Source organism: Lampetra planeri, chromosome 15, assembly GCF_965212315.1.
Source record: "Lampetra planeri chromosome 15, kcLamPlan1.2.h2, whole genome shotgun sequence".
Classification (NCBI taxonomy): domain Eukaryota; kingdom Metazoa; phylum Chordata; class Hyperoartia; order Petromyzontiformes; family Petromyzontidae; genus Lampetra; species Lampetra planeri.
Genome location: NC_136121.1, coordinates 10,497,297 through 10,522,752, shown reverse-complemented (window position 1 = coordinate 10,522,752; position 25,456 = coordinate 10,497,297). Strand labels below are relative to the sequence as shown.

At 51.5% G+C, this 25,456-nt stretch overlaps 2 protein-coding genes across 8 annotated transcripts in view; one reads left to right on the top strand and one right to left on the bottom strand.

The window, feature by feature from the left end:
• The window catches only part of LOC144722716 (protein arginine N-methyltransferase 9-like), a 13,663-nt gene extending 9,161 nt beyond the window's left edge, over positions 1–4,502 (top strand). The window contains exons 11-13 of the mRNA XM_078601050.1: positions 979–1,132; positions 2,050–2,175; positions 2,648–4,502. Coding sequence (XP_078457176.1) covers positions 979–1,132; positions 2,050–2,175; positions 2,648–2,902 — 535 coding nt within the window. The 3' untranslated portion in view covers positions 2,903–4,502. The remainder of the gene's footprint in view (positions 1–978; positions 1,133–2,049; positions 2,176–2,647) is intronic.
• On the bottom strand, positions 4,220–25,456 carry LOC144722718 (transmembrane protein 184C-like). 7 transcript variants are annotated; one of them, XM_078601059.1, is made up of 12 exons: positions 25,339–25,456; positions 24,600–24,680; positions 12,906–13,162; positions 12,104–12,234; positions 11,622–11,658; positions 11,178–11,383; positions 10,299–10,373; positions 9,603–9,696; positions 8,871–8,983; positions 8,280–8,373; positions 7,019–7,193; positions 4,220–6,544 (listed from the first exon to the last, which is right to left on the bottom strand). In XM_078601059.1, the coding sequence occupies exons 3-12, from the start codon at positions 13,020–13,022 to the stop codon at positions 6,174–6,176; spliced, it is 1,413 nt and encodes a 470-aa protein (XP_078457185.1). In that variant the 5' UTR covers positions 13,023–13,162; positions 24,600–24,680; positions 25,339–25,456; the 3' UTR covers positions 4,220–6,173. The 7 variants fall into 7 exon arrangements, with proteins under 7 accessions (XP_078457185.1, XP_078457187.1, XP_078457186.1 ...); XM_078601061.1 differs by having other exon boundaries at positions 24,633–24,680; XM_078601060.1 differs by lacking the exon at positions 25,339–25,456 and adding an exon at positions 25,045–25,285 and having other exon boundaries at positions 24,633–24,680.

Below are 25,456 nucleotides of genomic sequence, written 5' to 3'. Positions count from 1 at the left end.
TCGCGGTCGCGGGTCGCGATGCTCCGTGCGTCGCATTCGCAGCAGGACGTGTCACGATTTGTGTGCATCACCACGGTCGCGGAGATTCGACGACCTGTTACGATTTTTGGGTCGCGATTTGACACGGGAATTAATTCAAATTTTAATTTATACTGATATACGTCTCGGACGTATGTTCTGTCGGGTGTGTGTTCTGCATTCTGTTGACCTAAAGGTACAATAATTTGCACTGCTCAATGAAGGCCTCTCCATGCCTTGTTGGTCATGGCAGTTTTTTTTGCATACTTCACCGCGCCGGTCAGTGTGGGGTTGGTATTGAGAGCGGAAGACCCAGGACTGCTTCAGATATCGCTCGCCACTCACGGTAGCTGTCGTCGGAAATCCCACTCGGCAGGTCACCGGGTTCACAGCACAGTCCGCTACCCACTGCGACACCACACCATCACTATTTGCACATTTTTCTAACATTAACGAATTTGATGCTGCTAATCCTGCATAATGCACGGGCATAATGACTTTAAACCCCTCGCCAAACCTCCTACGCATTTCACAATTAGTACTAATCGCATATCTGCTTTTCCCATAAATATGCTAAATTCCTCTTGATATGCAAATTATTTTGTTAAGGCGCTCTTCGCCCCTCCATCCCAGCTTAAATAGTCGCTCCAAGCCTGGGGCTTATCATTCAGACTCCGTCTCCTCGACAGACCTGTTCTCCACCTGAGGACGGCTACTTGCGTTGTGGCCGAAACGTCGTGAGAATTATTTTATTGTTTTATTTTTGTTATTTTATTACTTCCCTTCTACGTGACTTTACCGAAAGAACCAAAAAGATGAATCCCTGCAGTCACGAAAGCTTTAAATCGAAAATTAACGAGTTTTTAAACGCTATCCATCCACTCGACGCAAGAGATTGAACGGATCGTACATTCTGCGTGGGATGCGCGCCCCGAGTCGACGTCCGCCTGCCGTTTGCAGCTCCCTGCTGCGCCCTGGCGGCACGGTGCTCCCGCTGAGCGCGACGCTCGTGGGGCAGCTGCTCGAGTCGGATGCCCTGCTGAGCGACAGCGTCGTGCTGGGCTCCGGGCCCACGCTCGGCCTACGCATCGCCCCCTTCCTCAACCTCTTCTCGGTGAGAACGGAGAACAACGGGGTGGCGGGGGGGGGCGGGACGCATCGAGAAAGCCATCGTGAGCACCGGGAGCTAACAAGAGTCGATAGTCTAGGGGTGATGCTGAATGTGTAATTAGAATGTCGTCTGATTTTGATATTTAATCGCTTTAATTGCCGACAAGTTGGCGGTCACGTGGGCACCGAGTCACTGTCCCCTCGACGAATGAGGAGCAGCTAATTGACCGGCATGCATGGCAAGATATTTTATTAAGTGACTAAGTGCATGAGAACTGGGGACAGGATTTTGTCAGGTCGAAAATATTCTCCTTTTGTACTTGATTCGCGTGGCTAAAGGTGCTTGCAGCTTGGATTTTTCTCCAGGTTCTCCGGTTTTTCCCTTCACATTTAGAATCAACGTGCGTTTTAGGGTATTCGGCTGCTATAAATTGACATGTGATAAGCCACTTCGTTGAGCTATCATTTGTGGCCAGGTCGCTTCTGAAACAAAATCGATATAGCTCAGTGGGCCTTACCTGCTAAAGTAAAAAATATAAAGTTTTATATACAAGGTGCTTCAAATGTTTTTTAACACGTCTGAGAATTTTCAACAACACCAAAATAAATGTCTCCGGGCTCTGGAGACCACCTGGAGAAGATTCCAGGCGTGTGTTGACAATGATGGCGAACAAATGCAGACTCTTTGAAGCTATTAACATGACATTTGTTATCACGTCACAGCATATTACCCGTTCTTTTTCCATTAAAAACGATAGTCCCATATAAAATAGTTTCAAAAATGTTGATGCACCCTGTATTGTTTGCAGGGACTCTTCGAAGTGTTCGGCCGCGTGTGAAAGTCGCGTCCCGTGGAGCCGCGGGTTCCCCTTTCCATGGCCTTGACGTCCACCGTGCCCCCCCCCCCCCCGCGTCTCACAGGTGCCCACGCAGGTGAACCTTGACCTCTGCACTCTGCCGGGCCGCCGGCTGAGCCGTCCGTTCGAGGTGTTCACCCTCGACCTGATGGCGGCGGGGAGCGAGGCCGCCGCTGAGCACTGCGTCACGGTGAGCGTGGATGGAGGAGGAGGAGGTGGAGGGGAGGGCTGACACCACTCGCCTCTTCAAGTTCATGCCATCGGACAAAGACGGTCACCGCATCGCGCGCTTTCAGATGCCCTTCTGCGGCCGTCTGAAACACTTTTCCTTGCGGTATTAGGAAGCCACTTGAGTTATGCACTTTGAAATCATCTTGATTCTGTAGAACTGCTTTTTGTTTGTTGGCCTTCCCCCGCACCTGTGATTAGCGCGGTTGGCTACGTACGGTGCGAAAAAAGTTCAACGTGCGTGCGTGCGTGCAAGTGAGCACGGGTAATACACAACCTGGATCATCCACCCATGTATGTTGAACTTCTTTTGCACCGTACATAGCCAACCGTGCTAATCAGCGGTGCGGTGAGACTCTTGACTGCATAAAGCAGCGCGATCACCGTTCTACCGTTCTACCGTTCACCCCCCCCCCCGCCGTCTGGACTCGCAGGCGATCGCGGACGAGCCCGGCCGCGTCACGGCCGTCGCTCTGTGGGTCGAGCTGCGGCTGGGCGACGGCGCCGCTGCGCTGTCGACGCTGCGCGCCCACTCGCACGTCAAGCAAGCGGCCGTGGCGCTCGAAGAGGCGCTGGGCGTGAGTGCGGGGAGTCGCGTGGAGGTGCGAGCGCACAGCCACGACGGGGACGTCTCGCTCGCGTGCCGCGTCGCCCCCGCTGCGGCAACGACGACAGCGGCCCTCCCCTAGGGGGGGGGCGTCCATGCCGATCGGACGTTGCCGCCACAGCCGTTGCCGCTTGCACTTGATTAGTGCGGTGCTTGCAGCGATGGATCAGCACGGTTGACTATGCATGTTGCGAAAGAAGTTCAATGTACGGACACGGCCGTTGCCGCCACGATTGTGCCCGCCACAGCCATGCCAAGACGTTGCGGGGGCAGAAAAACAGACGAAATGGAAATGAGTAGTGAAAAGTCAAATGGATGAATGTTCGCGTCGCACGGCTTGCCAAACGTTGGCACTCGGCCGCGTGATGGATACATCAATCGAATTTCGATTCTGTGTTCTTCACGCTTGGGATATGGAAGGCAGCAAAATGGGGCAAAGGAAATAAACTAATACAGGTAAGGAACAACAGTTCCACACTGCCCACCAGGGATTATGTGTCTGTCTGTCGTGCATAGCCACGCCCTCGATTTTTATCTCAGCACCACGTGACGCGCCCCACGCAGCTTGCGCCGCGTGACACGGATCGCACGAATGCGCTGTCCAACCAAGTTCCTACCTGCCCACTCCGAAGGGAACGTGTTATCAACTCCAGAAATGAGGGAGGTGCGGTATGAGACGAACGCACAGAGCGAGTGTAGAGACGACACGGGCATTGAGCGGTGGACGTCTACGGCGATTTAAAGCATTCAGCGTCGCTCGGATTCGTCAAGTTTGTACAGTTATTTCCCAAATTAGCATAGATTTAACAATTAGTTTAATTCATTATTTCCCTGTACTTCTATGCCCCCGTCTTAACCAGCCTAAACTCTTTTTTCAGAAGCGATCGGGGCCACAAACGATAGGTCAAGGAAGTGGCTTATCACGTGGGCATTTATAGCAGCGAAGTACTCCAAACTTATGTTTCTAAATGTGGAGGGAAAAACCGGTGGACCTGGAGAAAAATCCACGCGAGCACAGGAAGAGAGACATGCAAACTCTAACTATACAGGCGTCAGGGTCTGGATCGAACCCACGACTTCCTTTATATCAGGCGACGTAGGTTACATCCTGCCACCGTGGCGCCCTGCAATCACCAACGTGGTGACGGATGATCAAGTAGCTCCCACAATGCACACGGCACGGGGAGGCCCTCGTCAAGCAGTGGATGGACAAAAAGGGACAGCGCGTGTATGTAATTGGCGTTGAAATTGTGTTCCGTATGGAAGCAGTGTTCCGTGTGCAGGATCGGATGCGTGTTCATGGAGTGTAAGAAATCGTTCACCCAGCCGGATTCGCGTAAGCGATTCCCTTTGATTAAGCGACGAGACAAAACAGAGGGGGGGGGGGGCAGGAAACATCTCCGCTCATACATATTTTTTATTTACAATGTCAGAACGATTATTTTCCAACCGTTTAACAAAATCGTATTAAAATCATTGCGCGTCGCGTTATTTAACATTTAAACCTGGACGGCGAGTTCATGCCACTGACCTCCTCTTGCCGTTGAGTAAAAATAAAAATAAATCACCGCCAACTCTCACGCTCGTGCGGATTCGTCACGAGCCGCACACGGAGCTCCCAAGTTTTAACAGGAGCACCAGGTGGATCCGCCAGTGATGTGTTGGATTGTGGTAGTGGTGAAGCTCTCCACTCGTGCATTTTTTTGGTTCAGCAATGAACATTCTCAATTTGCGAGGGCACGAGAATGTGTGTGTGTGTGACGTGAAAAACATTAGTTCCTGGATTCATATTCTTGGGTTTTTTCGGTAAAGTCACGTAGGTAAAAAATAGAAATTTATAAAAGTAAAATAAAAAGGATATAATATTTTACTTTTATTAATTTTAATTTTTTACCTACGTGACTTTACCAAAAAAAACCAAGAATATGAATCCTTGCAGTCACGAAAGCTTCAAATCTAGAATTCGTTCCTGGAACTCGTTTGTGCAGCAGAGAATTATGCAAGATCAGGAAACGTCCCCCCAAAAGTTGCCGGAGTAGAACTGCCCTTGGAGTCGCTTCCACTAAGCCTCTCGTCGACAATACGAACACGCCCCGTACGGAGTGGTCGCCCGTTACTCCGCAGGAGCGCGAGAGGCATGGTGACAGCTTGAGAAGGCCTTCATCTGGCGGTGGATTGATCGTAGTTGCGGAAGACTATAAAGAATGTCCGTCGCATGGCAACTGAAGAGATGGCCGAGGGTGTCTTGCTTGGCAAGGCGTAGGTAACTGCTCGACACCCATTAATTACACATCTGATCGCTTGGGACCAGGCGAGGCCACCTTAAGTTAGCAACCAAATTAAGATCATTATCTTTAGGGGGGTGGGGGAGGGTCATGAGCACGCTCATGACCATGAACTGAGCAAACAGAGTTCAGTTCCCGGCCACAGCTAACATCGGTGGCGTGCGGACAGCGACGCCCACGTCACCAACCCACGCCACCAACCCACGCGCGGCGACGTACACAACTCCCATGAATTACACGGCATGCGGAGGAGGCCTTCGCCCAGCAGTGGATAAACAATGGGCTGCAATATTATTATTGTTAGACGTATTTGTCACGTGAGTAATGGCAACTCGGCTTAGACTAATGCTGCTGGGCAAAGTCCAGTGCTCAGCATTCCCCGCTACATATTTAGAGCGATAAACATGGCAAAGACATCGGCTGGCGAGGTACTCCACGTAGTAACGGCATGGTTTCTCCCCCCGACTCGCAAAAGACCACCCGTCTTGCTGATGCTGCACATCGACGTTGGCTGGCGGGCACGTTGGCGGTCGACGTGGTGAAACCGTGCCGCCTTGAAACCGTCGTCGGTGGCACGCGCCGGGTTTTGCAGGAACCTTCGTCGCGGCAAGCGGACCGCCGTATGGCGCACGGCGGGGGGAGCAAAGGCAACGAGGAGTTATCCCGGGAGGTGCGTAGGGTAACCCGCGAAGCGTTCGTTCAGACGTGGAAGCGTGGGGCGCACGAGCGGGGCGCGCGAGCGGGGCGCGCGAGCGGGCTGCCCTCCGCACCCAGCACACCACACACCCACCATACCGTACACCTCCCACGATGGCCATGGCTAATAGTAACATGTCACTGACTCCAGTCTAGCGATCCGGAAAATTGTCATTGAGAAAGGAAGCCCTGCCTCTCGTCACGTGACACTCCCTTCCACCGTTGGTCCTCGCAGTTAAAACCGCGAATCCACCTTAGTGCAGCGAGCGAATTTGGTAAAGTGCCGTTTTTGGCTCGTGGCGATCTCCATCCAAGACGCAGACGCGCGCTTTCGCCAAAACCCTCGAAATCCGATCGCAGGACACGCCGGGGTTAGACGACTGGGTCTCGTTCATCGGTGACGCGAGTTTCTATCGGCGTCACCTCCACGATGGCGGCACCGGCTTCCGCATCGTGCGACGCGGGCGGCGTTGCCGGCGGAGCCGCGCCGCCCTCCTGCGCGCAACCGTCGCCGTTGGGCGTCGTCGCCGTCGGCGTGGTCACCGTCTGCCCGAAGCCCTGGTAGTGCCCGGACGGTGACGGGGAGGGCGGCCCCCCCACCGTCGCGCCGGCCCTCTCCTCCGGGGTGCGACCGGATGACGAGCTGCCGCCCAGCAGGCTGGCGCGTTCGTCCGTACCCCCGGCGTCGCCGGCGCCCCCTCCACCGCCCGCACGCCGCTTGGGGCGACCCAGCACGGTGGCGCCTGCGGGGGGAATGGGTGGCGGTGAACGTGAAATTTTCGAGTTGCGGGGCGAAGTGATGGTGCTTCTGTGTTTGTGACGGCACATGCGGCGGGTCGGAGACTATGCAGAGAGTCCATGGGAGGGGACTCAATGTCAGGGGGGTTTTTGTTACTACTCTGATCAACGCCATCACTGCCGACCTCACCAGTACCACCGACGTCAACACGACCATCACCACCACCAGCATAACTGTCGTTATCACCGTCAATACCAACACCATTACGAGCATAATCACCACTATCGCCACTGCCACCACAACCGCCACCATCAATAACACATCAACACTTCCACCAACCAACATTACTGTTGCCGAAACCAGCGCAGCGCTGGCAACACCACCTTCCCCCAACAACCATCACCACAATCATCAACACATCACCAACACATCACCATCACCACATCGCCGTCACCACATCGGCACCGCCCGTGCTCACCGACGTTGCGGACTTGCTCGAGGACGTCGGCGCGCACATCCGACACGTCCCACATGGCGAGGAACGAGTCGAGGCAGGACACCTCCCGCTCGGCCACCAGCACGAACGCCTTGTACGAGAAGCTGTAGTGGTGCGCCAGCGCCGCCAGCAGCATCTCGATGCAGATCGCAAAGTCCTGCGGGTAGATCGGGCGCGCGTGTGTAGCTGCGCGCGTGTGTAGCCGCGTGTGTGTAGCCACGAACAGGGGCAAGAAGACAAAGATCCCTCCCGTGTAGCCTGCGTGGGACGTTGGGGCAAGTGCAGTCGACGAGAGACTACAAAGGTCGACACGGCTGGCCGCCACGCCCTGCCGCTTTTGTCTCCCCTCGGTATCGATGTTTACATATCACACCGGGTACTCATTTAAGGCTATGTCAACCTAGGAGAGGCCTAGTACCGGTCCATATATTCACCACCGATGTTGGTCGTGAGCAAGAATTGAACTCGGGCCGCCGGGTTCGTGGCGCGGTGCGCTAACCACTGCGCCGCCACTCCATCCCCATACACAGCCGTGCGTCAAATTGCTACGGGGCTGGGTAATGATTTGCCAGACTCGCAAATTCAACAATTTGTCGTGGTTCGGGATCACGGTTAATGTCTAATACCTAGAGAGTTGCGACGTTGCCGTGAGCAGAGCACGCGTTGGTAGCCCGACGCCACCCGTAGGCACACGGGTTTGCCGACCGTGTCCGGTCTGCCACGTGCTCTGCTCGTGTTTGACCTCGCGACTCCCTCGCCGCGTCTCGCGTCGACAAGTTTTACCCTGCGGGCAGCGGTGGCCAAACGGCGGCTCTCTTTAATCCACCACCTGCGGCTCTACCTAAGGGGCATAACGTACAACGCGCTATCACAGGACGAAAGAATAATGAGTGTCTCCCGTGCCGTGCAGACAACTGTCGTGTATATATACACACGCTTACATACGCACTTGGCTCTTTGCAGAACTCGCGGGTATTGTTTGGTCTGTTGCAGGTTGGCCACCCCTGCTCTAAGGGCTGTTTGTGGATGGTCGAGCTGGTGGATCGTGTTGAAGGGGCCTAAGACTTGTCCTCCCTGAGCCAACCGCCACCTACAACCATACTGACAGCCCCGGGGTTTTTTTTCCACTCGAGCGGTGGTAAAAGAGTGTTGCGTGTTTTTTTATATCCGTTGGTTTTACTGCCGCGGATCTTTTGTTTATTTCATCGTCGAAAACTTCACGCGGTCACGGCGTCATCCTGACCTGCAGCCCGGTGGCTAAAGCCTCCACGCTGTTCCAGCCCAGAGTGCCCGAAATCACCTGCAGCTTCACCAGGGCTGCGATCAGCACCGCTTGCCTGCACGTACACACACACACACATTATATCACCGTCGTCTTCGTCATCTGGCGATCCTGGGATGTTGGTATTAAATAGTCGTCCAAAAGTTCCACAAAGTACGTATATGTATGTTGAACGTCTTTCGCACCGTACGTAGCCAACCGTGCTAATCGGAGGCGCGGGGGAAGGACAAGAAACTAAACACGAAAAGCAGTTCTTCAGAAATGAGTTTTTAATCTTGATATAAAGGTGCATAGCTCCAGTGGCTTCCTAATATCGTACAAGGTGGAGCCGGGCAAAGGTTACACGCTTTCTCCAGCGCTGCATGCGAGCGCACACCACGCCGCTGCTTCTCTCCTCGTGAGCGAGCGTTTGTGCAGAGTGATGAAGCGGAACGAACAATGAAAAAAAATCGAAAATCTCGCAAGACGCGGATACGCCAGTCCATGTCAGTGGAGTGACCCGCGGGACAGCGCAGCTCTCTCCGGCCCCGCACCTTCGTGCGCGACGCTCACCAGAAAGACACGAACACGACGGTCTTCACGCACAGGAACTTCCCCACTGGCTGGATCGGTTGCAGCTCCTCCCGCAGGGTGCGGTAGAAGAGGATGAGGCAGTACATGGCAAACTGTGGAGCCGTGCGCACAAAGACAAAGACCCCCGCGTCAGAGGTTGCAAACGAGTTTTGATTCCTTACCCGTACCCGGTCGCAAACGAGTACCCGTACCCGGCCGAGTACCCGTACCCGGCCGAGTACCCGTACCCGGCCGAGTACGGGTAGCCGGGTATCAGGTAGGGTACGGGTATCGGGTACCCGATTGCGACCTCTGCCCTGCGTATAACCTTTAAACAGACTGTTAGCGAGCACCGGTGAAGGCCGGAGTGGGTAGCCAGCACAACGACCTGCCATCTTTGTCTCCCCAGTGCTGATATTTACACACCGCATCAGATACGCATTTATGGCCGAGTCAACTTAGAAGAGGCCCAGGACCGGTTTCAGATATTCGTCGTGAGTGGGATTCTAACACGGGTCGGCGGGTTCGTAGCGCAGCGCAGCGAATTGCTACACTACCGCTCCCCACATACACACATGCACACACACGCACGATTACATTCAAGAAAATACAACTACATGTACACGTGCGTACAATTGAAGAAGCGCACACCCCCGCCGCGCACAAAGCGGTCGCATGACGAGCTCGGCGCCCTGCGCGTCTCCAATCACTCGCGCTGTCCGCGGGACTCACGATCTGGGAGATGTTGTTGATGATGACGAGGTAACTCCACACGTTGTGGAAGCTGAAGTTGCCCTCTCCGTACACCTTGAGCAGCTCGGAGATTCTAGAGTGAGGCGACGAGACAAAACCCGCACGCAAGTAAATACAAGAGCACCCAAACTCAACTTTCACACTCTCGCCGCTTGCTCAAAATGCTCTTTTTTAACAATCATCCCGCGGAGATTGTTGTTCCGATCACTCGTAAGATTCCTCATAACTTTACGAAGCGCAATATCGCGGACTCTTAATCTTAGGTTTTTTCGGTAAAGTCACGTAGGTAAAAAATTTAAATTAATAAAAGTAAAATTAAAATAAAATAAAAATCACGACGTTTCGGAGGCAACACAAGCTTCCGTCTTCAGGTGTGTGTGTGTGTTGCCTCCGAAACGTGGTGATTTTTATTTTATTTTTATTTTACTTTTATTAATTTAAATTTTTTATCTACGTGACTTTACCGAAAAAACCTAAGAATATGAATCCTTGCCGTCACGAAAGCTTCAAATCTAGAATCGCAACTCTTGCTCGCTCCGAGCTGGGTGAAGCCGATCTTACGACCCGGCTACGATGCCGTAAGTTGTCGTGCGCTCCGATCCCCGTCTGGCCCCCCGTTCAATTACTGCGTTGGCCACCGTGGGGGCACCGGAGGACTTCGTGCGTGAAGCTTACAAGGCCACGACGGTGGTGAGCGGTCTGATGACCGTGTACTGCAGCACGCCCAGCTTGCAGCGAAACAGCATCACCCTGCACAGGGAAGGGGCAGCGAGAGATAGGGCAGGAGGGCAAGGGGGGCAGAAGTCAAACTCGTGCAGCGGTGCATCGACAAGCAGGCTGCACGTGTACACACCGGCATTGCCGTTGTTACACCCTCACCGCTGGTGACGAGGCCACATGGCTTCAACATCATCTCATCGCTTCATATTTACACGAGGCCTCCCGCGCAGTACATCTCGAGCGACCCCGCGGCAGGGGGCTCCCAGCTGGCACCCGTCCCGGAGAGGCGCGAGGTGAACGTGGCACCGCACCGGCAAGCGGCCGTTGATCTTACAGTAGGGGGGCGATGTTGCTTTGTGGCTTTCGGAATTAAGTCGACTGCGATCGATGTATCAAACTTGGAACCCGCGACGCGGGTACACCGCAAGCCTCCAGCAGAGGGGGGCATTTAAATGGAAGCGCATCTCCGATTAGCGCGGTTGGATACGTACGGCGCTAAATAAGTTAAACGTACGTACGTAAATATCCTGTCGGCAAGCGAGCGAATGAACGAGCACGGGCGGGCGATCGTCCAATCGCTCACCCGAGGGGGGGCTACTCACTCACCCATGGGCGACTCAATCGCCCAAGAGGGGGGGGGGGACACTCACTCGCCCATGGGCGACTCACTCACCCAAGGAGGGGTGACTCACTCACCCATGGGCGACTCAATCGCCCAAGAGGGGGGGGGGGACACACTCACTCGCCCATGGGCGACTCACTCACCCAAGGGGGGGTGACTCACTCACCCATGGCCGACTCAATCGCCCAAGGGGGGGGGGGGGGGGCACTCACTCGCCCATGGGCCACGCCGGGAAGCAGCAGAGCGGCGGCCAGTGGCGCACGGGCTCCTTGGCAGCGAGCGTGCGCGCCAGGTCGGGCTGGCTGCCCGAGAGGTAGTTGAGCAGGAAGACCATGAAGTTGTAGATGACGTAGGCCTCGTAGCACTCGCGGCACGTGTTCAGGTAGATGGCGACGGGAGGGAACTTGAGCGCGAACCACTGCGTCGGACCGCACACGCGGGCACACGCGCGCACACACGTCAAGATCCACCCCCCGTGTAGCCTACGCAGGCTGTTGGGGCGAGTGCTGTTAGGGCGAGTGCTGTTACCGAGCGCCTATGAAGGCCGCAACCAGAGGGTTGGGTGGCCAGCACCACGCCCCAGAACAAAGACAAAGATCCCCCGTAAAGCCTTTAACGGACTGTCCGGGCAAGTGCTGTACATGTGTCTCACTCACGCTGTCTAAGCTGTAGATAGGAACCATCCACAGGATCCTGAATGGAGAGAGGAAACACGAGCGACACAATAAAGCGCAATCACGGGTGTAATGAGCCATCAATTAATCCATCAGAATACACGCATCGCATTGTGTGCATATGAATTGATTATTTATGGGTTATGCAAATTGTGCGCAACATCTTACATTTAGGCTATTGGATCGAACCAGACGGAATTTATCAGATAATGCAAATGAAACGACATGATCAAGACAAAGAAATAATCAAATTGTCAATAGAATCATGGCCCTATTCATTGTAACTCATCAAACGGCGTACGCACGAGCCTTCATAGGCAGTCTGTGAAAACTTCACGGGAGATTTGCCTTTGTGCACGAGCGAGCATGTGAGCGTGTGCGAGTGAGCGCACGTGTACGCGAGTGGGCACGCATGTGGGAGCGAGCGTGCATGCGTGTGTGCGAGCGTGAGTGAACGAGCGTACCTGATGATCGGCTTCTGCAGCTCGGGCTGCGTGTAGTGCACCAGGTGCTGCAGGATCCCCCAGAGCGAGATGGGGATCGTGAGGAAGACGAAGATCCCCGCGATGAACCACGCCTGAGTCTGCGCTTTGATCTGCGGATATGCACACCAATTAGTCTGCAAAATTAAACGCACGCGGTTTCAAGTTCGTTCAAATCATCTACTTTTTTTTACTATGCCCAAATTTAGCTCCGTTGTGCAACTGGTGTCACGTTACGAGACGAAGAATCCAATTGGACCTCTCAAAGAGCAACGCAATTTCCCCATGTTAGAGAACGGCCTATGGAAGTGGATACGACAGAACGACATCTGAGATTCATTGGAAGTATCCTCTGGCCTACACAGTTAGGGGCAGCATTTTCCCCAAAACAAAATTCACTGAACCTATAACCTGAATGTAAAAATGTTATCTCATTTGTCTATAAGGTAGAACTAAAAAAATATACGCTCCCAATAACCCACGAATCCAAAAAAATGCGTGGCACCCAAGGTTCGTGGTAGTAATTTCCATAATCCATGGGGGTAGAGACGTTGAAATCTGTTTTACCACGGAATTTTTGGACCTCTTCTGGGAGCGGCCGATTCGTCCTGTAATCTGTCGTGCACCACAATGGCACAACATTTTTTCCCGCAGATTAAATTTTTCTTTTGCCGCATACTGCAACAGGCAGGTGCCCCCACGTCACCGCAATTATCGGATTTCTGCTCGAATGTCCGTCAATCGTAACCAGGGCTTCAGCCAGGTGACGCGCACGCAGACTCACCTCCGCACGCTGCAGCTCCCACACGCACAGCGGCAGTGCCACTAGCAGCAGCATCACGTACATGGTGACCACCAGCGGACGGATCCAGCGCCGCCAGTTGGCGCACGTGCACACCATCGTGGCGAGCGAACGGGCGGGCGGGCAGCAATGATCACCACCACAGCTCGGGAGTAGAGGTGGCCGCCTTCGTTAAATGTGACCGTCGCTTAGTCGGCAAATCCCCGAGGTCGGTCGAGGCGAGCAGAATTTACCGTCACCTGGAGAAAATATCAGAACGCGCAGGAGTGGGATGCTGCCGGGGCTTAACGGTTCGCACACTGGACATGTAACCAGAGGTCGCTAGTTAAATTCGATCATGCGGCAGTTGAAACATTTGTCGGGGTTTTTTTTTTATCCTGCCCCCATCCTCACCTGTCCACTCAAGAGGTATGAATGGATACTCCACACAACAGGACCCATATTTTACAACGCAATCGTGCAAGGTTCTAGTTAGCCTTTACTTTTACCACCCATTCCTGTGTTTATGGACATCACGCGTCAGTTGAGACATAAGATGTTCATTCACCTAGCCAGGTGCGCAATTTGTGCTCATTATTTAATTTATTATTGCTATTATTTAATTTATTATTTTCTCTTCATACGTGACTTTACTGAAAGAACCAAAGAGTAACTCATTATTTTTACTAAATGTTTACCTTATTTTAGTAAACGACTACCACGAGTGGCTGAAAATCAAGCGTGATAATGACAGCAACTACCCCACCAGATACCGAAGCATGGTTGGCTGTGATGAGACGAAACTCACAAGTCTGTACGAAGACGCAGACTGAGATAGGTTAGCACATTATAAGGGCCTGCAGCGCACCGATAGAGAGACCACCAATGGTAATTGGCTGTACATTATTAAAAAGATTGATGGAGTTCACCGATTGGATTAGCTGACTTTTTGGGGAGTAGAAATTACTGGGCACCCCCTATACCGACATTTAATAATTAAAGAGCGGAATAAATCACTGCTATAGCCAATTAGATTTAAGATAACGGCTCTAATACAATTTCTGACAAAATTCACGCTGCCAAACTTCTAATTGGAGACCCACGGATTCAGTAGTGGCCACTTTGAAGGTGGAGGAGGATGGCTTTCGTGTGACGAGGCATCACATGCCAACTCGTGACGCTGATGTCAACAGTCCTGTGGCAGATACTCCCAACCATGTGACTGCAGCGGCTTGCGGAGTTTGCAGGCTTGCTTGTAACTTACGATTAGGGCTATGCTTCATAGGTTGACCTCGCTGGAGGTCAACCCTCGTGACAGAGGGCTCTTGTAACCAAGGAGTGGATTACAGAGGGTGTTCGCCTGTAAAGTCATGAGTGTTTGACACTTAATACAAGCGTCCTTGCCACTGTTAGGCACACACCAAGATCTCCCTTGATGTTTTGTTTGTTATTTTCAATAGGCTCTCACCTGATTTTAAATACTCTCAAGGTGCCCACATTCTAAGTGTATAAAGTAGCATGTTCCTTTAAAGACGGACACTATTACAAACATTCCCTGTCGGTGATTAAAGATGTCTTTTTTGCAATACTGTGTCGGCAGTGTTGCGCAAGCGCAAAGAACAAACAATATCAACACAATCATTGATGACACTGCCCTAAGGAAGATAATAAAAATATATAGTGTACGACGCTTCCTTTGCGTAGCACAGGGGTCCTCAAACTTTTTAAACAGGGGGCCAGTTCATTGTCCCTCAGACCGTTGGAGAGCCGGACTATAGTTAAAAAAAACTATGAACTAATTCCTATGCACACTGCATATATCTTATTTTGAAGTGAAGAAACAAAACGGGAACAAATACAATATTTAAAATGAAGAACAAGTAAAGTTAAATCAACAAACTTGCCAGTATTTCAATGGGAACTATGGGCCTGCTTTTGGCTAATGAGATGGTCAATGTCCGGTTCCATATTTGTCACTGCTAGTCGTAACAAGTGATGCAAGTGTGCATCCGTTGGTCTAGATCTGGTTGGAGATTTCAAATGTTTCATTCTAGAAAAAGTTTGTTCACAGACATAAGCGCTGCCAAAGATGGTTGCCATTTTGAGTGCATGGTTCCTGAGATGAGGATATGTCTCAGAGGGGAGAAATGCATAGAAATTATGAAGGCTGCTTGACTTGAATGCGTCTTTCAGAGTCACAATTCTGCAGTTCAGCCAGTTCTATTTGGTAAATTGTATCCACATTTTCAAAGTCAATAGAAAATGGGTTACGGAAAAGCTGTATGTCCTGTTCATGGAGATGAAGCTCTTTAAATCTAAATTGGAACTCCTTTTGCAATGTTTCCAGTGAATCCACACATGTTTTGTTTGGGAATGCAACCAATGGTTTTTCCGCTAACAGATTTTGAGTTGTGGGGAGATGGCAGAAGTTTTCCTCCTTCACTTGTTTGATGAGGAGGCCTAATTTTACTTCAAATGCTTTGACATGTGATTGCATATCACAGATGAGCTTCCCCTTTCCTTGAAGTTGCACATTGAAACTGTTGAGTAGCTCTGTTACATTTGTCAGAAAGGCAAGGTGCCATTTCCATTCTGCATCATTGAGCTCTGGTACTTCTTTGTTTTTTGAAAACAGAAAAGCTGTAATCTGTGGAAGTAAGTCATAGAAAAGTTTCAAAACTCTCCCTCGACTCAGCCAACGGACGTCTGTGTGGTACAGAACATCTTCATAGTCAACATTTAGCTCAGACAGAAATTCCTGAAATTGTCTGTGGTTTAGTGCATGAGCTCTAATGAGTTAACAGAGTCCCACTTCAGTGATTTACTACACAGCGCTTGTTGGTGGATGAGGCAGTGTATGGCTATTGGACGAGAATGGTTATGTTTGTCCATCTCTTGGTTAATGCAAGCAATTACTCCTTTCTTAGACCCCACCATGCTAGGAGCACCATCAGTTGTCACACTGGCTAGTTTAGCCCAGTTCAGCTCCAAACCATTCACAGTTTGGCAAACCTTTGCATAGATATCCTCTCCTGTAGTTGTTCCTTTGATGCTTTGCAGTGCAGCAAGCTCTTCTGTGACTTTGAAATAGTCATTCGTCCCACGAATAAAAATTAGAAGTTGTGCAGAATCACGAACATCATTGCTTTCGTCGAGTGCCAAGGAAAAATAGGAAAGTTTTTTTGTGGAGTTTTGCAAATGCTGATGGAAATTGTCTCCCATTTCTTCAATCCTCCGTGTAATTGTAGGTCCTGAAAGACTCACTGTACTAAATAAATCGGCCTTCTCTGGACACATCTCTTTGGCAACAGAAAGAAGGCATTCTTTAACAAATTCTCCCTCAACGAATGGTCTGCCAGTGCACACTATTAGCTTGGCAACTTGAAAACTTGCTCGCAGTGATGAAATATTTAGCTGCTTCTGCTTCACAAAACTATTTTGCTGAGTTGTTAATCATATTTATCTTTATGTTGAGTTTCATAGTGTCGACGTAAATTGTATTCTTTGAACACAGACACTATATTCTGGCATATCAGACACACAGCTCTTTCCTTGTACTGCATGAAAAAGTAATCATAAGTCCACTGTTTTTTGAATATCCTACACTCCGAGAAAATTTTTCTCTTTCTTGACATCATTGTGTCCTAGGGAGTCAAAATTGCTATTAGTAAAATACTAATATATATACAGCGCTACAAAAACAATATACAGTACCAGTGTAGTGACAGAGAAAGGTCACTACTGTGTCGGCCCGTACGAAGGCTGGGGGCCCCAAGGGGGTGCCTGGGGGGTCACGTAGTCCGGACCCTCCCAGAGGTGGGGGAAGTGAGGCGTGTCCGGGGAAGGGAGGCGTGGCCTGAAGAGAGCCAGCCACGCCGGGGCGGAGCCAGCCACGCCAAACCAAATATAAGCGTGGTGTGAACGCAGAGCGAGGCGGCTGTTGTACTGTACTCCAAGGTGAAGACATCTTCGGTCGTCAAGTCCCGAGTCGTCGTCCTGGGCCAGGCAGGCCGTTGCCTGCCTGGTCCAGTCTGTGTCGTGTTCCAGAGTGTTAGTGAGTTGAGGAAGGTGGTCACCACCTCATGTAGAGTGTTATATTATTTACCGTTTAATAAATAGTGTTGCCTCCAAGTTGCGTGTGTGTGCACCTAATTTGAACCTACTACATTTGGCGTCAGAAGTTGTGGAAATATAAATATTGCTAGGTGTTATCCTAGGGAATTAAAATGGGCACACGAAAAACAAAGACAAAACTCATCTGGACGCCTTCGTACGACGGGGATGGTGTGACGACCATCCTTCGGACAGCCCCGGGGATGGCAGCCCCGGTGACAGAGGGAGAGAGATGGCGCTGCACGCGGAGCGGCGGGACTGTCATCGCACCGCTGCTTCGCCGCCATCGGGAACGGAGCGATGGAGCCGCGGGGAGAGGACACCGTCGTCTCTGCGGGGGCTGGCGGGGGGAGGCCCAGGCATGCGGGCCACGCGGTGGGGCCGCCAACTCGGTGGCTGATCGTGGCGCGGTTCCCGCCAAAACGCCGCTCCTGCCAACTCGAGGGCTGGTCGGGGCGCGGTTCCCGCCAAAACGCCGCTCCCGCCAACTCGAGGGCTGGTCGGGGCGCGGTTCCCGCCAACTCGAGGGCTGGTCGGGGCGCGGTTCCCGCCAACGCGAGGGCTGGTCGGGGCGCGGTTCCCGCCAAAACGCCGCTCCTGCTGCCGAAATGCCGCTCCCGCCGACATCAACGCCTGCAGAGGGGGAGTTCCAGCCTTCTGCTCGAGCGCGAGAGGTGGATGGGTTCGCAAGAGCAGGCCGTGTTCACCATGAAAGATTCTTCGGGCCGTTCCAGTGCTCCACCTTGCCGCCCTCCGCTATTCACAGTTTGCCAGGCGAGTCGTGACATGACAAGCACCCGGCCCCAAGAAAAATAATAATAATCTTCACCCATCTTACGTGCGCCGGGTTGCGATCGCGTGTGTTTTTTTTTAACTCGCTGGTTTGCGGAGCGTGTTCGTCCGGTTGTGTGCGTGATAAAGTGACGCGGCGACCATGCGGGTTTCTGCTTGTAACAAGTGTTGTTGTTAAATACGGCGTCGAGATCGGTATCTTCTGGGTGTAGTTAATGATTAATTCGTGTTGGTGTCCCGAGCTCCGTTGATATCCTGTATGTTGCCGTGTTAATGACTCGTGTTGTTACATCGTTTTGTTGCGAAATCGCCGTTGTTATTGTGTATACTGTATGGAGTTTCGCTCGTGATTGCCACGTGTAACTGTAAGAAACTTTGATCGTCATTGTTGCCAAGGTACAGACCGTATGGAGCTTTGCTTGGAATTGTTAACAGTGTATGGAATGTTGGGTACTTGCTTGTGATTATTTACTATGTATGGATTGTCTGGAGTATTGATTGTGTGTGTTGCCATGTGGGGACTGGATGGAGGATTGCGCCAAATGATTCACTGTACGAATTTCATATACTGCATATACTGTATTAATCAATTTGGCGATTCTTGGGGTTTGTGTATAGTTTTTTTGCTCTCAAAATTCGAATGCCCTGAGTCCCATGGTTAATGTTGAAGGAGATTTTGAAATGACAGGTTCGATTTGTTTCAAACTCACTGGTTGGTTCCTGTCCGTTGTTGCACAGATGATGTCTTTTGTGCGAGAATGCTCCTTGTGTTCTACATGGATCGGGGGTCCGTTTCCGTTAATTGCCGTCAAATTGCGTTGCTCTCCACTCGGTTGGTACAGCTGCATGCTGCAATGCGAGTCTCGGAGATGATGTGTACGGATACGGGATGTGAGGTGTATTGTTGTGACCCATTGAATATTCGGGATCGTCACAAATTGTGCGTACCTGTTCGGCATTGGATCAGTTCTGTGGGGGATCATAATTCAAATTGTATGTGTTGTGATGGTGTTAAATTGTGATGGTGACATGCGGCCAGGGATTTGGAATTGTGCTGCTGGCTGTCACCTATCTTGGGGCGCAGGTCCTGACCAGGATGGCCCAGTGAGTGTTGCGTGTCTAACATGAACGTTGTGGTCCCGTCATGCAATGGCTGACGGCTTCACCTGACAGCCCGGAGATTGAAACACTCCGTGGTATGTCTAGCCTAGTGGGCTGTGCGCTCACATGGCTCGGAGAGTGTGGTCCCGTCATGCAATGGCTGACGGCTTCACCTGACAGCCCGGAGATTGAAACACTCCGTGGTATGTCTAGCCTAGTGGGCTGTGTGCGCTCACAGGGCTCGGAGAGTGTGGTCCCGTCATGCAATGGCTGACGGCTTGACCTGACAGCCCGGAGATTGAAACACTCCGTGGCATGTCTAGCCTAGTGGGCTGTGCGCTCACAGGGCTCGGAGAGTGTGGTCCCGTCATGCAATGGCTGACGGCTTGACCTGACAGCCCGGAGATTGAAACACTCCGTGGTATGTCTAGCCTAGTGGGCTGTGCGCTCACATGGCTCTGAGAGTGTGGTCCCGTCATGCAATGGCTGACGGCTTGACCTGACAGCCCGGAGATCGAGACACTCCGTGGCTTGTCTAGCCTAGTGGGCTGTGCGCTCACATGGCTCAAAGAGTGTGGTCCCGTCATGCTGTCTGACAGCTTGACCTGACAGCCCGGAGATCGAGACACTCCGTGGCTTGTCTAGCCTAGTGGGCTGTGCGCTCACATGGCTCAGAGAGTGTGGTCCCGTCATGCTGTCTGACAGCTTGACCTGACAGCCCGGAGATCGAGACACTCCGTGGCTTGTCTAGCCAAGTGGGCTGTGCGCTCACATGGCTCAGAGAGTGTGGTCCCATCATGCTGTGTCTGATGGCTTGACCTGACGGCCCGGAGAGTGAGACACTCCGAGGTGCGTTGAAACAGTGGGCTGGAGATTCGTAAGGTTCAGGTGGAGTTGTCCTGTTACGTTGAGACTGTATCCCTCAGTTGTTAGGGTGCATGTTGTGCAGTGAGTGAACGATGGGTCGTCTCGGCTTGGTCGGTACAGCTATATGCTGCGATGCGAGTCTTGGAGAGAGACTGGGTTAAAATCCCACCGATATGGCCGACGCGTGCTGCTGGTTGTGACGCCGCGTCGGAAAGGCGGTGGGGTGGTAACATGGAAATCCCCCCCCGATATGGCCGACGTGTGCTACTGGTTGTGACGCCGCGTCGGAAAGGCGGTGGGGTGGTAACATGGAAATTCCCCCCCCGATATGGCCGACGTGTGCTACTGGTTGTGACGCCGCGTCGGAAAGGCGGTGGGGTGGTAACATGGAAATTCCCCCCCCGATATGGCCGACGCGTGCTGCTGGTTGTGACGCCACGTCGGAAAGGCGGGGGGTGCTAACGGGTGACTGTCATTGCATGCGTGATTCTAACGGGGGGGGGGGCTGTGCTGGAGCGTAAGTGGGTTAGCCAGTTTTCATGTATAATTGTTGTTAATTCCCCGTTTTCTATGCGGTTCCCTTTTACCCTCGTTGATTCTGTATATATTACGTGATTGTATTTCTTATCGGTCGCCGGTCATTTATTGATGTTGTTGGTTCGGAGGCACACCTTTTCAATGTTTCACAGTTGTGTTACAGCCGGGGATGGCTGTGTGTTTATACAGGGGGGGGTGATGTAGTGACAGAGAAAGGTCACTACTGTGTCGGCCCGTACGAAGGCTGGGGGCCCCAAGGGGGTGCCTGGGGGGTCACGTGGTCCGGACCCTCCCAGAGGTGGGGGAAGTGAGGCGTGTCCGGGGAAGGGAGGCGTGGCCTGAAGAGAGCCAGCCACGCCGGGGCGGAGCCAGCCACGCCAAACCAAATATAAGCGTGGTGTGAACGCAGAGCGAGGCGGCTGTTGTACTGTACTCCAAGGTGAAGACATCTTCGGTCGTCAAGTCCCGAGTCGTCGTCCTGGGCCAGGCAGGCCGTTGCCTGCCTGGTCCAGTCTGTGTCGTGTTCCAGAGTGTTAGTGAGTTGAGGAAGGTGGTCACCACCTCATGTAGAGTGTTATATTATTTACCGTTTAATAAATAGTGTTGCCTCCAAGTTGCGTGTGTGTGCACCTAATTTGAACCTACTACACCAGCAATAACTTTGCCCACACAGAGACATACAGACTGCACTGCCCATCAATGCAGTCTGATTGGGGGAACTCCGCTTTTACCCCAGGCTCACACTGGTGCGGGTGCCATTAAAAAGTTAATTACACCTGCAGTTTTGTTCACAGATCGCAGCCCAATGAGTGCTCACCAGCGCAGCCCAATTAGTGCTCACCAGCGCAGCCCAATTAGTGCTCACAAGCGCAGCCCAATTAGTGACCATGGGCCGGATAAATGCCCTCGGTGGGCCGCATGTGGCCTGCGGGCCGTAGTTTGAGGACCCCTGGCGTAGCAGATGCAAAGGCCAGAGAGACTGAGTGATTCGTGGTTTTAGGCTGCACTAGACACAACGGTGGATAATTTTTTGAATTTTTATTTATTTTTACCAGGTAAGGCCCACTGAGCTATGTAGCTCTTTCAGAAGCGACCTGGCAACAAATGATAGCTCAACTTAGTAGCTTATCATGTGGAAATTCATAGCAGCAAAATACTCTTAACGCATGTTTCTGAATGTGGAGAGAAAAAACGGAGGACCCGGAGATAAATCCACGCGACCACGGGGAGAACGTGCAAACTCCAAATATACAGGCGTCAGGGTTGGGATCGAACCCACGCCCTCCTGTGTACCGGGCGAGGTAGTAAACATCTCGCCATCGTGGTGCCCATATCTCAACCGATATATGAAACCGGTCCTGCCCTCCCCACCTACCTTTACCAACCCGCGCTGACTGACCAGCGTGAAGTATAGAAACATGTTAAGTTCCAGTAAACGTGCAACGTTAGGCCAACGCTGGTGTGTGGTTGGAGCCGTTGGCACAACGTTGGCTCGACATTCCATGTGTACTGGATTGATGTTACGAGTGAAATTATTGATTGGATATTCGTTTTCCATGGGAGTTGTTTGGCTATACTTCACCGCAATGATAAATAGTAAATAGCTCTTAACCACCCCACCCCTACTACCACTTACCTACCATTCTATAACCCCCACCACTGCCCCATGCATGGCAAGACTCACGGTTTTTCACTATGTTGAGTGTCTCACCTGTACCCGATTACAGGTACAGCGTGAGTTCACAATAGCTTCGCATCAGTGGTGAGGACATGCAGAGTACTGCGTATTCCTACACGGATATCCTGTTAATCAAAATAATGAATCGCTGCTATCACGAAGAGCGTGACTGATGCCTGTAATCAATGTAAGGTCGTGTGTGCGAGAAACTGCGAATCATAATTAGGCTGTGGCCAACGTCCTGCACCCGAACGATTGTACTGCCTATACAAGCCCGTCTGTCACACCTCGGTTAAGCCAAGCAGCTTTGAGCCTGGATAGTGCCTGGATCGGGATGACCACCATGCCATCATTAAAGAGCTGCAGTCGAACGCAAGTGGAAGCCGAGTGCTGGGCAGCAGAGGGCAGTGCGACCCGTCCCATTGGACTGTTCTGTGCTGTTACAGCCTGGATGCCCTCCCCCCAGAGGTCGCAACCGGGTACCCGATACCCGTACCCTACCCGATACCCGGCTACCCGTACCCGGCCGGGTACGGGTACCCGTTTGCGACCCTGGTGCGGCCGGGTATGGGTACGGGTAGACCGTGAGTCACCGGTGAGTAACTGTTTGTCACTCATTTCCCAACGTCTTGTCTCTTCTCACAATTCAAGTTCCTAGAATCAACCCACCCGCGCCTGCAACATGGCTTCATCCCAGAGGTCGCAATCAGGTACCCGATACCCATACCCTACCCGTACCCGGCCGGGTACGGGTAGGGTATGGGTACAGCCGGATACGGGTACCCGTTTGCGACCATGGTGCGGCCGGGTATGGGTAAGGAATCAAAACCCGTTTGCGACCTCTGCCTCCCCCCCACCTTCACTGTGCACTTTTAAATCAGTCAAGTTTGATAACTCGTTTATTTTAGAATTTATTTTCGTGTTTGGTGTTTGTTCGGCTCTCCCACCCCACCGCGCGCCGCCTATTAGCACGGATGGCGACGTACGGCACGAAAGAAGCTTCAACATACACCGCAAACATTCACCAAGATGCACTGACCAGCGTGGTGAAGTATGGTCAAATAGCCGCCCACGACCCGCACGGTGTGTGGAAGGGCCTCATCCAGCAGTGGATGAAAGGGTTGCGCATCTGTGGATGACGGGCTACGTTTGTCGCCACTATAATAATGATTCCACTCCCGACGTGCCACAATGTTGTACTCTTCTTACTTTAACGAATCCGTAAAATGATGATGTTGATGATGTTGTTGACGTATGCCCGTCATTGGGAGTTATGGCAAGGCCGGATGCACCTCCGATTCGCACGCTTGGCTACGTACGGTGCGAAAGAAGTGTCAACATAAAGTCGCACGAGCCTACAGGATCGTGTCAACACAACTTTAGTGACTCGTGACGCGAGATACGGCTTGGCAGTCGGCAAGATCCGGTTTCATCATTAACCACTGCCATCATCACAATCACCCAAATCGCAATCATCGCTGCCACCATCATCATCATCGCCACTGCCTTCAGCACCGCAAAAATCACCGTCATAATCGCTATCATCACTCACAACATCACCATCATCAGCATGATCACCATCATTCCAACCATCACCATCATCGCCACTGCCTTCACCACGCAAAAATCACCGCCATCATCATTAAAATCACCGTCACAATCGCTATCATCACTCACAACATCACCATCATCAGCATGATCACCATCATTCCAACCATCACCATCATCGCCACTGCCTTCACCACGCAAAAATCACCGCCATCATCATTAAAATCACCGTCACAATCGCTATCATCACTCACATCACCATCATCATCAGCAACATAATCATCACTGCCAGCATTGCAGCATGATCACCATCATCATTAAAATCACCATCACAATCGCTATCATTACTCACATCAAAATCATCAGCAACAATTATCAGTACCGGCATCGCATCATCACCATCAAGGCAGGTGACCATCTCCACCGCAATAATCCCATCAGCAGTAGGAATGGTCCCATCAGCAGTAGGAATGGTCCCATCAGCAGTATGAATGGTCCCATCAGCAGTAGGAATAGTCCCATCAGCAGTAGGAATAGTCCCATCAGCAGTAGGATTAATCCCATCAGCAGTAGGAATAATCCCAACAGCAGTAGGACTAGTCCCATCAGCAGTAGGACCAGTCCCATCAGCAGTAGGAATAATCCCATCAACAGTAGGAATAGTCCCATCAGCAGTAGGACCAGTCCCATCAGCAGTAGGAATAATCCCATCAGCAGTAGGACTAATCCCATCAGCAGTAGGAATAATCCCAACAGCAGTAGGATTAATCCCATCAGTAGTATGACCAGTCCCATCAGCAGTAGGAATAGTCCCATCAGCAGTAGGATTAATCCCATCAGCAGTAGGAATAATTCCAACAGGAGGAACAGCAGTAGGACTAGTCCCATCAGCAGTAGGATTAATCCCATCAGCAGTAGGATTAATCCCATCAGCAGTAGGAATAGTACCAACAGGAGGACCAGCAGTAGGTAACAGTATCAACAGCAGCAGGAGTAGTCCCGGTATCAGCAGTAGAAGCAGTAGTACCCGGTGGTATCAGTAGCAGCAGTATGAGTAGTACCTGTGGTATGAGTAGCAGCAGTCGTAGTAGTACCTGTAGCAGTAGGTGTAGTACCGGTATCAGCAGCAGGAGGATTAGTACCTGTGGTATGAGCAGTATCAGTAGTATATCAATATAAATATCAGTATCAGCAGTATCAGTATGAGTAGTACCTGTGGTATCAGCAGTATTTGTAGTATTTGTGGTATTGTAGTATGAGTCTGAGTAGTATTTGTGATATGAGTACTACTGAGTGGTAGTTGTAGTATGAGTACTACCTGTAGTATCATTACTACTGAGTAGTATTTGTAGTATGAGTACTATTGAGTAGTAGTTGTAGTATTTGTAGTATGAGTACTACCTGTAGTATCAGTATTTGTGGTAGTTGTAGTATTTGTAGTATTGTAGTAGGAGTATTACCTGTAGTATCAGTACTACTGAGTGGTAGTTGTAGTATCAGTATTACCTGTAGTATCAGTACTACTGAGTGGTAGTTGTAGTATCAGTATGAGTATTACCTGTAGTATCAGTACTACTGAGTGGTAGTATCAGTATGAGTATTACCTGTAGTATCAGTGCTACTGAGTGGTAGTTGTAGTATCAGTATTACCTGTAGTATCAGTACTACTGAGTGGTAGTTGTAGTATCAGTATGAGTATTACCTGTAGTATCAGTACTACTGAGTGGAAGTTGTAGTATCAGTATGAGTATTACCTGTAGTATCAGTACTACTGAGTGGTAGTATCAGTATGAGTATTACCTGTAGTATCAGTACTACTGAGTGGTAGTTGTAGTATCAGCATCAGCGGCGTCTGCGCCGTCTCTGCTGTTGGCGCTGTCACCGGAAGTGGCCGCGCGACTTTCGCGTCACCGGAAGC